Genomic DNA, 13154 nt, shown 5'->3' on the forward strand with positions numbered 1-13154 from the left:
GACAAACGGTTTAAGTTCAAATCCAGGCCTCGGTTTTTCGGAGTCAGGAAGGCGTGGTAAACTTTCATCAGTTGGATAACTTTCATCAGAGAGAAAAGTTTGCTTGTGGAAAACTTTCTATATCTTTCCAGTTCTGCTGTATATAATTCAGAACTTAAAGATGCTTTTTTAATCATCAGGAAAATGATTTACCTCTTCTTCTTGCACCATCTCAGTTGCTTCTTTGTATATACCTGGGGGTGGGGAGGAAAGCATGTCATCTGAGTACTTGAGGACTGGCTGCGTTTTTTTCGGAGGTGCTGGTCCTAGCCGACATAGTCCCTTCCTTGTGTCCTCTCTACACTGCAATTGCCTCCTCTGTATTTTTTTTAAAATACGTCTACCACCCTAGAATGTTTAATTTCCCTTTTTTTTTTTTTTTTTTGCTGCACCACGTGGCTCACAGGATCTTAGTTCCCCAACCAGGGATTGAACTGATGCCCTCGGCAGTGAGAGAGCAGAGTCCTAACCACTGGACTGCCAGGGAGTTCCCTAGAATGTTTAATTTCGTAATAGTAAGCTTGTTTGTACTTAAGTTCATTTAGGGGTTGAATACCGAGAAGAACCTGCTTCATCAGTGAGCCATGGTTCCAGTCTCATGACTAAGGGTTTGGGCTGGTTGAGTTGTAGGATGGTGGACTCTGTGCCATGTGGAGTATGAAGTGAATGGGATGCGAGAAGAATCTTTAAAAAAAAAAAAAAAAATTCCACACACACATATGGCATATGGGAATTCTAAGAATGTAGTTCTTAGGAATTAAATTCGCATTTAGCTATCACGGACAGCCTAACCTAAGATTTTCTCTCTCCACTCCAGGAGGTGACTTTGGTCTGGAGACTTCCCCTCCAGTCCTGCCCCCTGGCCATGGTGGCGAGTTTTCTGTGAGCAGCCTTCCAGTGGCAGAGGACGCCTACAGGGTGAGCTTGGCCAAAGGTGTCTCCATGTCTCTGCCTTCGTCACCTCTGCTGCCTCGACAGTCTCACTCTGTGCCATCAAGATCAACCAAAAAGTCCCCAGGTAAGCGAGCAACAAAACAGCCCCCAAACTACATGTATTGGAATTAGACAGAACTAGTGCTTATAAGAAATCTTCTGGGAGAAGGTTTTTTCTTTTGTTACGGTAACTTCTCAAAGAAGGGAATCTTTAAAAAAAAGATGATTTGAATAGATGGATTTCTTTAGTTCAACCTATATATAAACTATTTTGATTGCCCAGGCTATACTTTTACAAAGATTCATGTTATCAATATTAACCATCAGTTTTGTTTTCTTGTTCACAAATTAGGGAAACGCTATAATCTAACTTCATTGTGGTATGTTTAAAGGTTATGGATTTTGGCAAGTATAATCTGACCACAGTCTGTTTATTACCACCCAGTGCTATATACTGATGTGTTTCCTTGATTACATCATCCAGCATTTGAACAGCTATAAAATTTAACTGTTGGTGAAAATTCAGGCTTGTAAAGGGGTGGAACAAGGGACTTATGGATTACTTGCACGAAGTATTTTGGCTTCCCTTATTATTACCAACTTTTTGCACTTAACTTTACCAATAAAAACCCAAACATTATTTAACTTTAATCAGATGTGAGGAAGGCCTCTCCAAAATAATGATACCTGGAATCATAAAAGTTCTTTGATCTTCTTTTAGGTTTTCTGAGTATTTGTTTACTGAGGGCAAGATAAATTGGGGCCTTATTGATCATATGCCACTGTAAGAATTGTTCACATTTACACATAAACATGTTTGGAATTGATCTAAGATATGCTCTGGGACTGTGAAATTGGTATCTGTTTTTGTAATCTCCTGAATGAGTGTATTACTTGAGATGTTATATGCATTATTTCTGAATCATTTAGTGGATATTTGCAGTTTATGTGGGGTAAAATTAAGAGTGCAACCTTAAGCTCTGAATGTTAGAAATGGTGCTGTGAATTGGTGAGTGTCCAAAATCTTTTATTGTTCTAGAACTTTCTTACTTTGGACAGCATTGTTTACAATCCAGTCATTAGCTGGAACTTGGAAACCTCTTTGGTATGAAGTGATTTCCTGTGCCAAGGAATCTGACCTGTTTATCAGTATTTGGGGAAATTCCTGGAATGTCCTTTCTTCCTTCTCTTTGCCCTCCCCCTCCTGCTATATCTCTTTGTCAGATTTCTTTTCTTTCAAATTCCAGTTCCCACACTGCCTCTTTTGCCGGTTACCCCACTGGAATTACTCCTTTTTACAAATTGTGCACAGCATTTTACTTTTATTCTTATTAGCTTCATCATTTGTCCTTTTTTCTTGAATTAGTGTGTATGTGCTTCCTATGTCTGATGATTGAGGACGGGCATGATGTCTTCTCCAAGTATACCTCATCTATATAAAACAGATAATAGAGGTTTCCCTCCTATAGTCTGTGCTACTGCAGATGAATTGATGCTGCTTGGGCCCTAGGATTGGCAAACACCTGAGAGACTCTGGGGAATAGTGCATTTCAGATATAGTTTTATTAATAAAAAAATCAGTGTTAGTTTTAGTGGGACTTCACTCTTTAAAAATTTTTTTCCAGCTTTATTGAAATATAATCGACCCATGACATTGTAAGTTTAAGGTATACAACGTAGTGATTTGATATATATATATATATATATATATATATATATATATATATATATATATATATATATATATATAAAAATTACAGACTGATTACCACAATAAGGTTAGCTAACATATTAATCACTTCACAGTTACTATTTACTTATTTATTTTGTGGCATTTTAGAGGGACATCAGGTAGCAATGAATGGCATGGCAAGCTTGGGCAGAGTGGCAAGCCAGAGGGTCTCATTTAGGCTGCAGGCACACCTGCAGAGAAATCCCTGACAAGGCCTCATCTCCTCTGTCCTGACCAAATTAGATATCTTTGGTTTTTGAGAAAATATCCCAAAGTTTGTTTTTCTCCATTAGGAATAAATTTATTTCTACTAAGGTCTTTGCAAGGCCTTATGAATAGAAGAGAGTTAGTTAGTTCAGCAACATTCAACGTTTTAATGGGTTGAAGGAAATATTCTCCATATTAGATGCTTTTGGTCCAAATGATAATTAAATACACTAAGCAGATTCCTCTTTGGTGGGGCAGTGTTTGTGGATTGCCCAAATTTGTACATCAAATTAGTGTCTCACAGTGGTAATTTGGTTTCATTATCTTGGTAATTTTAATTTGAAAAGGAAAGTTAATGGCAGAGATGCTTGCTTAAAAATGGCAGTGACTCAGGATGCATCAGACAGTAAACAATGTTTTTTCCACAGTGTCGAACACACAGATTTCTGTTTAAACCATATTGCTGGAAAAGTATCTAGAGTCCTAATGTTCTACCTGCCTATAAAAATAGTTGACTTACGGTTGTGAACACGCACTGGATTTTAAAATAGCCGTCTATTTAAAAAGCTAGCACTGTTGTTGCTAATGATACAGTAAATACGGTGTGTGCACAGAGCCCGTGGGTAGAGACCCGCCCCCGCCTACCCCACCCCCTCTGTTTTCCCTCCCCATCTGGCTTTGCTTCAGGAGCACATCATCTTTCAGCCCCAGCTCTGAAAGATGCTGACTTCTGTTCTCATTTGTAAGATTAGATGCCTTTTTCTTTTGTTTAAGGCAAAAACAAAATGAAAAAACTGCACCAGGAACCAAACCTGTTTTACTTGTTTGGATAGAACGTCTTCACTAATTGATGCTAATCAAGAAACTGTTGGCCCGAAACTATTATTCTAGCAAAGGTCAAATACTGTAAACTCCTGTCACAGGCACTCGGCACAGCCTGCATTAATAATGAAAGTTTGTATACTAGTATACTTGGTGATTAGCTCCTGGGCCATGGGAACTCAGGACCAGAGAAAATGTCGTTAATGTAGTAGTAATGTGACCCTGCGTTTCACATGACTGAGTTTCTTATGTTCCACTTACATTGCTAGTTATTATTTTTATTTACTCTCCTTCCACCTTGCTCCACCTTATTTATATGTTTTTCACTGCTAGTTGGAAAATTCAGTTTCCTGAGTACTGTTTCACATTTTTTGTTTTTTTCTAAATGAAACATAAATTTTCTGATAATGAAAACAAGGATCAGTATCCATTAAGTAGTCCTGTGGCTGGTGCAAGCCTTTTTGGATTAAGAATTCATTAATATTTGTAATGCATTCTTTCGTCTCCCAGAGAAGAGCAAGCCCATTTCCTGTGGATTGTTTATTAGTAATATAATTTGTTACTTTATATTTGGATTACATTTCCCAGATCACTTTGGGCCCATTATGAAACAATCAAAAGGAGGCACAGAGCAACCATTTAAAACACTGTGAATGGGGTAAAACGGCAGATGGTGAAAAGTGGGTGATACTGCTTTTCTCATCCTCGCTTATATGGGGCGACTGGGTAGTGCTGATTATAGTCATCCCCCCTTATTCGTGGTTTCTCTTTCTGTGGTTTCAGTTACTCATGGTCAATCAGTGTCCAAAAATATTAAATGGAAAATTCCAGAAGTAAACAATTCATAATTTTTTTTTTTTTTTTGGCTGCCTCGGGTCTTAGTTGGGGCATGTGGGATCTTCGTTGAGGCATGCGGGATCTCTCGTTGCAGCGTGCAGGCTCTTCAGTGTGGTGCGCGGGCTTGTCTCTAGTTGTGGCCTGCCTAGCCTGGCGGGCTCCAGGGCGCATTGGGCTCTGTAGTTGGCGGCACGTGGGTTCTCTAGTTGAGGTGCACAAGCTCAGTAGTTGTGGCGCGCAGGCTTAGTTGCCCCCTGGCATGTGGGATCTTAGTTCCCCGACCAGGGATCAAACCGCATCCCCTGCGTTTGAAGGCGGATTCTTTACCACTGGACCACCAGGGAAGTCCCAACAGTTCATAAGTTTTAAATTGGGTGCCATTCTGAGTAGCTCACGTGATGAAGTCTCGCTCTGTCCTGCCCAGAATGTGAATCGTCCCTCTGTCCAGTGTGCCCTGCCCATTAGTCTCTGCATAGCTCCCTAAGTCATCAGATCCACTGTTGTGATATCGAGGTGCTTGGGTTCAAGTAACCCTTATTTTACTTAATAAAGGACCTGAAGTGCAAGAGTAGTGATGCTGGCAGTTCAGATATGCAAAGAGAAACCGTCAAGTGCTTCCTTTAAGTGAAAAGTTTCTTGACTTAATAAGGAAAAAAAAAATCATATGCTGAGGTAGCTAAGATCTACGGTAAGAACGAATTTTCTATTCGTGAAATTGTGAAGAAGGAAAAAAATGTGTGCTAGTTTTGCTCTCGCACCTCAGACTGTAGAAGTTATGGCCACGGTATGTGATAAGTGCTTTAGTTAAGATGGAAAATGTGTTAAATTTGTACAGTAAGGTACTTTGAGAGAGAGACCCCATTCTATTTTATTGTTAGTCACTGTCGTTAATCTCTTACTTTGCCTAACTTATAAATTAAACTTTATCATAGGTATGTATGCATAGGAAAAAACCCTATAGTATATACGGGGTTCAGTACTATCGGCAGTTTCAGGCACCCACTGGGGATCTTGGAACGTATGAGGGGAGCTGCTGTACTTGCATCTCTGCCATCTCCAGTCCCAGTTCTGTCTCAGTTGACAGAGCTGATGCAGCAGTTTTGAAAACCCCTCTGGCTGTCTGTTTCTTTAAGGGAAAAACCTCAAAGCTGACAGGCTGTAAAGTGGAAATCATTCTTCCCTTTGATTCTTGGACCATGAATTAATGTCCACCAAGGCCCTCCTTCCCTCACCCCGCTGGAGTGTTTCTTGTAGAAAATTTGGAAATCCCGGTGTAGAGACAGAACTATGCTTAGTGTTTTGATTTTCTAGTTTTGTTTTGTTTTTTCCAATCGATTCTTCCTAAACCCAGGACCACATGTGCTTTGCCATTTTTCACTGAATATTGTATCATGAGCACGTTCCAGTTTGCTTGAAGAACTTGACATTCGATGTCCATTGTTTCAATATTCCGTAATTGATTTTTAACTAATTTCTGACTGTTAGATATTTACATTATTTTTCAGTTTTAAAAAATTGTAGCGTGAGCCAAGATATTTTGTTTTTGCTATTAAATGCCTATGAATTTTTAATTTTATAAATGTATTTATTTTATTTTTGCCTGTGTTGGGTCTTTGTTGCGGTGTGCGGGCTTCTCATTGCGCTGGCTTCTCTTTTTGCGGAGCACGGGCTCTAGGCGCGCAGGCTTCAGTAGTTGTGGCACGTGGGCTCAGTAGTTGTGATGCATGGGCTTAGTTGCTCCACGATATGTGGGATCTTCCCGGACCAGGGCTCGAACCCGTGTCCCCTGCACTGGCAGGTGGATTCTTAACCACTGCACCACCAGGGAAGCCCGAATTTTTAATTTTAGATGTGATAAAATACACATAATAAAATTTCCCATCTTAACCATTTTTAAATGTACAGTTTAGTCATGTTACATACACTTACATTGTTGTGCACCCAGTCTCCAGAACTCCCGATGTGAATATTTTTGTTCAGTAACTTTTACATACATCTGATCTCTCAAGAGTGGCAGGTTCCCAGAAGTGGAAGTATTGCACTAAATGGACTGCATTTTTAAGGATTTAAAGATTCTTGGTACATACTGCCCGGTCACTTTACAAAAAGCTGCATTGATTTCACATTCCCTCCAGCATTCTTTGAGTGACCTCCTTTTGAAGTCAACATCTTCAGGGGACAGTCTTGAGTGGATGGTGCTACTAGGTGCTTTGTCAGGCCTCGTTGTGGACCACTGAGAATTAGCAAGAGGAGGCTGAGAGTAGTCATTCTGTAACCCTCCTCTTTTGAACTTCCCTTCTGTCTGCGCTTCTCAATTTCCATTTTTTCTTTCTTTCCAAGGTACTATGGCAGGGGAATTATCACAGCTGAGTCAGATCAAGTTCACGGTCAGAACCACACTCAGCTGGCTTCCAGTTTTAGCTGCTGCCGCAGTCTCTGTTCTGTGTGCAGACCTTGGAGGATCACAGACAGGTTGGGGTTGGCAAGGCTTCTAGGGCACAACCAGTCAGGTCTCTTTGCAGATACGGAAGCATCATTACGGAACTTGCCCCAGTGTGCAAGTTAAGGTAGAGGCTGCCCGAAGTCCAGCCCCCTGCCCTGCCCTAGCACGTTCTCCTATGCCAGTGCTAGTCTGCATTGTTCTGTCTGCACACTGCTGACACATGAGCTGTAGGTGACATGGCACTGTGTTCTGGTTGCATGCCCCGGGGGAGGCTATAGGCTGGAGGTTGTACACACAAGCATCTGTGAGGCTTCTTCCTAGGGAGTTGGAGCATAGTGCAGGGAACACACAGTCTCAGCACAGGTCTGCTGGCAGAACCAGCGTTCTCAGTCCTGCTGTCACCTCTGAGTGGTCTGGTCACAATCAGGGCTCTGACCTTCAGCAAGGGCGGTTCCTCCTGCTTTGGTGAACTGGACAGCTCTCTTTGTTTCCTCCTGCAAACTTGTTATATGACCGCCTACTCCATGGAGCCGGGCGGCCCTGCCTGTACCTTACTGCTCCATGCAGCCATGACCAGGACACACATACTTTGTTGTTCTGTGCTCACACACAGACCTGTGTGCGTTCGGTTTGTTCCACTGTGAACTTAAGGACCTTTGAGTGCCGTTAATTCTCCTGCCTGTGAGTCCTGGTTCACCCATACACAATTTGGCTGTACCATGCGATCATGCCTAGGAATTTTAAAGAAGACTGCTGCCTGGGTCCTACCTTCAGAGATTCTGATTTAGTGCATGTGAGGTATGGCCTGGGCATTGGGATTTAAAAAAAATCTTCCCAGGTGATTCTAATATGTAGCAAAGTTTGAGAACCACCGGTAAGGAATATGTGATTATATGATAAAATTCCTTTTCAATGAAGGTAGACGTAGATATTTGTTATCTTTATTTTTTAAATTTTAGAATATTTGTGGAGGAAAATTCATTACAAAAATGTACAAAACAAGGTACAGTAAATCTTGGTCCCTTCCACCCCCGGGGCCCCTAAAAAGACAACCACTTCTGACGGTTGAATTTCTTTTTTTTTTCTTTATTTTATTTATTGGCTGCGTTGGGTCTTCGTTGCTGTGCGCGGGCTTTCTCTAGTTGCAGCGAGCGAGGGCTACTCTTTGTTGCGGTGTGCGGGCTTCTCATTGCAGTGGCTTCTCTTTGTTGCAGAGCACAGGCTCTAGGCATGTGGGCTGCAGTAGCTGTGGCACGCGGGCTCAGTAGTTGTGCCTCATAGGCTCTAGAGCACAGGCTCAGCAGTTGTGGCACACGGGCCTAGCTGCTCCGTGGCATGTGGGGTCCTCCCAGACCAGGGCTTGAACCCTTGTCCCCTGCACTGGCAGGCGGACTCTTAACCACTGCGCCACCAGGGAAGTCTGGTTGAATTTCTTTCCTGCCTTGTTTCTGTAGTGAATAAACGATAGTATTTGCCCACTCCCCGTAGCATTGTACATGTAAGACGATCCCAGTTTCCCACTAAATAAAGAACATTCTTATATATTAATATTTAAAAGCCTCTTTATGTTTTCATTGGATAGGCTTTAACTCTAGGATTACTAGTTGAAAAGTTTTTTGATTAATGTTGTGAATGGATTATTATATACTTGTTGGTCATTTGTACTTTCTTCTTTGGGGAATTCTTGTGGTATTTGTCTTCTGTTCTACTGGGGCAATATAGAGTTCTTACTGAATTACCACAGCTTTCTTATTGTTTGTTTTAAGGCCATCAGTCATGTATGTTATTCAAAAATTTTCCCAGTTCATGATTTTCCATTAGGTTTATAGTGTTTTATGACTCATAAAAGTTTTTTGTTCTTTCAATTCAAATTTACATATTTTTCCATTATCATTTATCCCTTTGCATTTTTTAAAAAACAGCTTTATTGGGATATTTTGCATATCATATAATTCATCCATTTAAAGTTTACAGTTCAGTGTTTTTAGCATTTTCACGGCGTTGTGCATCCATTGCCACAATCTAATTTTAGAACATTTTTATGTCCCTTTAAAAAAAAATCCATTTGCATTAGCAGTTACTCCACATTCCTCCCTCCCTCCAGCCCCCCACCCCACAGCCCTAAGCAAACACTAATCTATTTTTTTTTCCTTTATGGATTTGCCTGTTTGGGGCATTTCGTATAAATAGAATCATATGATATGTGGTCTTTTGTGACTGGCTTCTTTCATGTATGTATTATATATGCCACGTTTTTTAATCCATTCTTTAGTTTATGGACGTTTGAGTTGTTTCCACTTTTCGGCTATTATGAATAATGCTGCTATGAACATTTGTGTATGCATTTTTGTGTGATTGTGGCTTTTCATTTTTTTCTGTGGTACATACCAAGGAGTGGAATTGCTGGATTAATATGATAACTCTATGTTTAACCTTTTGAAGTACTGCCAAATTATTTTCCAACATGACTGCACTATTTTGGATTCCCAGCTGTGGAGTATGAGGTTTCCAGTTTCTCCACATCCTTGCCAACCCTTGTTATTATCAATCTTTTATTATAGCCATTGTAGTACATGTGAACTGGTATCTCATTGTAATTGTAAGAATTCTTTGTATGTTCTAGATACAAGTTACGCAGTATGCAAATATTTTCTTCCATTCTGTGCTCTTGATACTATTGTCATAAGTGCGAAAGTTTCAAATTTTGATGTCCAGTTTATTAATATTTTGCCGCTGTCTTTTTGATGTCGTATCCAAGAAACTATTGCCTAGTCCAAGGTCACAAAGATTTATGCCTATGTGTCTTCCTAAGAGTTTTATAGTTTTAACTGTTACATTTAGGTCTGGATCCTTTTTAACTCCATTTTTTGTGAATGGTGTGTGGTAGGGGTCATCTTCTTTCTTTCACATGAGGAAGGATATCCAGTTGTCCCAGCACCATTTATTGACAAGTCGATTCTTTTCCTGCTGAATGGACTTTGAGTGATCAAGTCACTGCTGTGCCCAGACCAGTCCTTCTGTTCCACTTCCCCTTTGCTTATTCTCCTCCTTCTGTCTTAGGTCAGAACTTTCAGAGTTGACCTCAGGTGTGGCTTGCATCTGTTGCTTCATCCAGCCTTCCTTTATGTCTCTCCTTTTCCCTGTATGAGAAAAAACTTCTTGTTCCAAACACCTGTAGCACTGTGCTTCCTCCTCCCTCTGCACTGCCTTTCATGGCGTTTCTCTGCCTTGACATTCCATGAGCTCCTTGTCTTTGGATCTTGCCTTTGTTTCCCCTTGGATACTTGGAAACAGGATCTAATCACTTCCTTCAGACAGTTACCCTGGTGAGGGGGCACTGGTATGCACCTATTAAAATGAGTAGGGGGCTTCCCTGGTGGCGCAGTGGTTGGGAGTCTGCCTGCCAATGCGGGGGACACGGGTTCGAGCCCTGGTCTGGGAGGATCCCACATGCCGTGGAACAGCTGGGCCCGTGAGCCACAATTGCTGAGCCTGCACGTCTGGAGCCTGTGCTCCGCAACAGGAGAGGCCGCGATAGTGAGAGGCCTGCGCACCGCGATGAAGAGTGGCCCCCACTTGCCGCAACTAGAGAAAGCCCTCGCACAGAAACGAAGACCCAACACAGCCAAAAAGATAAATAAATTAATTAATTAATTAAAAAAAAAAATGGAGAGCAAGATAGCAAAACACCCATGGAAGGATTCCTAGTTAAAAAAAAAAAGAGTAGGATTTTAGTAGTCCGCCTTCACCAGTTGCATGTGATTGGTTGAAAATCAGGAAAGCAATTTAAATTGCAGTACCTTGCATTTGTAAAGCTGGGAGCATACCTTTCCCCACATCTAGAGAGAACTGATGCTTAATTAAGGTCCTACCTCTCTCAGGACTTTGCTATGATCAGGGATGGGCAGAGAGGAGTATGTATGAAACTGGGTCAGCAGCCTTCTCATGCCTCCTTTTCTATGTTCCTGTCACTCTTCTACTTTCTCGGGCTTCTGGCATTTTTTTGCTGCATGTTTTCCGCCACCTGCAGTTAATGATGACTGGAGGTTTTACCCAGTCATACTTTACAGCAGTGTCAGCCGCACCCTTTGGTGGTGTCAGATGGCGGCTAGAACAAACCAAGTGCCGTGCTCAGAAATGAGGGTTTTTACCTTAATAGATGGGAGCAGAGGCAGTGGCGGTGGGAACCTCTTCTTTTTGATCATTTCTGATTCACAGAGAAACACAGAAGTCACAGAAGCCCATGGAAGCTATCGCACCCGTATCTAACATTAATGAAAGTTAGTGAGAGGTCAAAACCGACGGGAAGGGAAGGATTGATGTTCCAGCCTGAATCCTCAAATTTGTAGTGAAGCGAGTCTGTGGGTGGGTCAGCAGGAACAGCTGGCTTTGTTCCAGGCAGAGTGGCAAAGGTGTGCAAAGCTGGGAGTTGGGAAGCGAAAGTGGACATAGAATGGTGATCTCTAGAAGAGAGGTCAATAAGAGCTGGAGTGTCCTGCAAAAGGAAAACCGGGACCATCAAGAAAATCTTCATTATTCAGGCCTGGAGTGTTGAAACCAGTAAGCTTTGCCTCTGGGGGTTTATCGAGAGTCACCAGCTAAGTTACAGATGGAACCCCTTTTCTGTGCAAGGGTTCTGAGAAATAAAATTTAAGAAACTCTTCCAAGGAGATGTGACTTTCTTTTTGCTTCTCTCACCAACAAAATGCTCCTTTATTGGCCAGAGGTCCTAAGTGGCAGTTAATGAGCTCACCTTTTTTAAAAAATAGAATTTATTTAAGAACAGTTTTAGGTTCACTGCAAAACTGAATGGAAGGTACAGAGATTTCCTGTTGACTCCTGTCCCCACACATGCATGGCCTCCCTCATTGTCAATATCCCCACCAGAGGGTACATTTGTTACAGCTAATGAATTCGTATTGACACATCTTTATCACCCGAAGTCCAAAGTTTACATTATGGTGTTAGACATTCTCTGAGTTTGGGCAAATGTATAATGACATGTATCCATCATTGTGGTGTTATACAGAATTTTTACTGCCCCCAAAATCCTCTGTGCTTCACCTAATCGTCCCTCTCTCCCTACCCCAACTCAAACCCCTGGCAACTACTGATCTTTTTACTGTCTCCATGGTTTTGCCTTTTCCAGAATGTCATATAGTTGAAATTATACAGTATGTAGCCTTTTCAGATTGGTTTTTTCATTTAGTAATAGGCATTTAAGATTCCTCCATGTCTTTTCATGGCTTGAGAGCTCATCTTTTTTTTTTAGTGCTGAATAATATTCCATTGCCTGGATGTACCATGGTTATTTATCCATTCATCTACAAAAGGACGTCTTGGTTGCTTTGAGGTTTTGGCAGTTATGAATAAAACTGCTGCAAACATCTGTGTACAGGTTTTTGTGTGGACATAAGTTTTCAACTCGTTTAGGTAAATAAATACCAAGGAACATGATTGCTGGATCATATGGTAAGAGTGCTTAGTTTCATAAGGAACCAACAGACTGTCTTCTGAAGTTGCTGTACCCATTTTGCATTCTCACAAGCAATGAATGAGAGTTCCTGTGGCTCTGCATCCTCGCTAGCATTTGGTGGTGTTAGTGTTTTGGATTTTGGCCTTTCTAATAGGTGTATGGTGGTGTCTTGTTGTTTTAATTGGCATTTCCCTGATGACACATGTTGTGGTGCATCTTTTTGTATGCTTATTTGCCATCTGTATATCTTCTTTGGTGAGGTGTCTGCTAAGATTTGGTCCTTTTTAAAAATCAGGTTGTTTTCTTAATGTTGAGTTTTAAGAGTTCTTTGTATATTTTGGATAACAGTCCTTTCTCAGATATATCTTTTACAAATATTTTCTCCTTGTCTGTGGCTCATCTTCTTAGTCTGTTGACATTGTCTTTCTCAGAGCAGAAGCTTTTAGTATTAATGAAGTCCAGCTTATCAGTGATTTCTCCCATGAATAATACCTTTGGTATTATATCTAAAAAGCCCTTGCCATACCCAAGGTCATATAGCTTTTCTCCTATTTTACCTTCTAGAAGTTTTATAGTTTTGTTTTAAGTCTGTGAGCCATTTTGAGTTAAATTTTGTGAAGGGTGTGGAGTTTGTGTCCAGATTCATTTTTTTGTATGTGGATGTC

At 41.1% G+C, this 13154-nt stretch overlaps 1 protein-coding gene across 8 annotated transcripts in view; it reads left to right on the plus strand.

Annotated features, from left to right (window-relative positions):
- TANC1 (tetratricopeptide repeat, ankyrin repeat and coiled-coil containing 1) overlaps positions 1 to 13154 on the plus strand; it is a 235033-nt gene that overhangs the window by 106570 nt on the left and 115309 nt on the right. For all 8 annotated transcript variants that reach the window (XM_061184053.1, XM_061184097.1, XM_061184083.1 and 5 more), the window contains one exon: positions 857 to 1057. In XM_061184053.1, the coding sequence (XP_061040036.1) occupies positions 857 to 1057 (201 nt within the window). The remainder of the gene's footprint in view (positions 1 to 856; positions 1058 to 13154) is intronic.

This window comes from Eubalaena glacialis, chromosome 1 (genome assembly GCF_028564815.1).
Source record: "Eubalaena glacialis isolate mEubGla1 chromosome 1, mEubGla1.1.hap2.+ XY, whole genome shotgun sequence".
NCBI classification, from domain to species: domain Eukaryota; kingdom Metazoa; phylum Chordata; class Mammalia; order Artiodactyla; family Balaenidae; genus Eubalaena; species Eubalaena glacialis.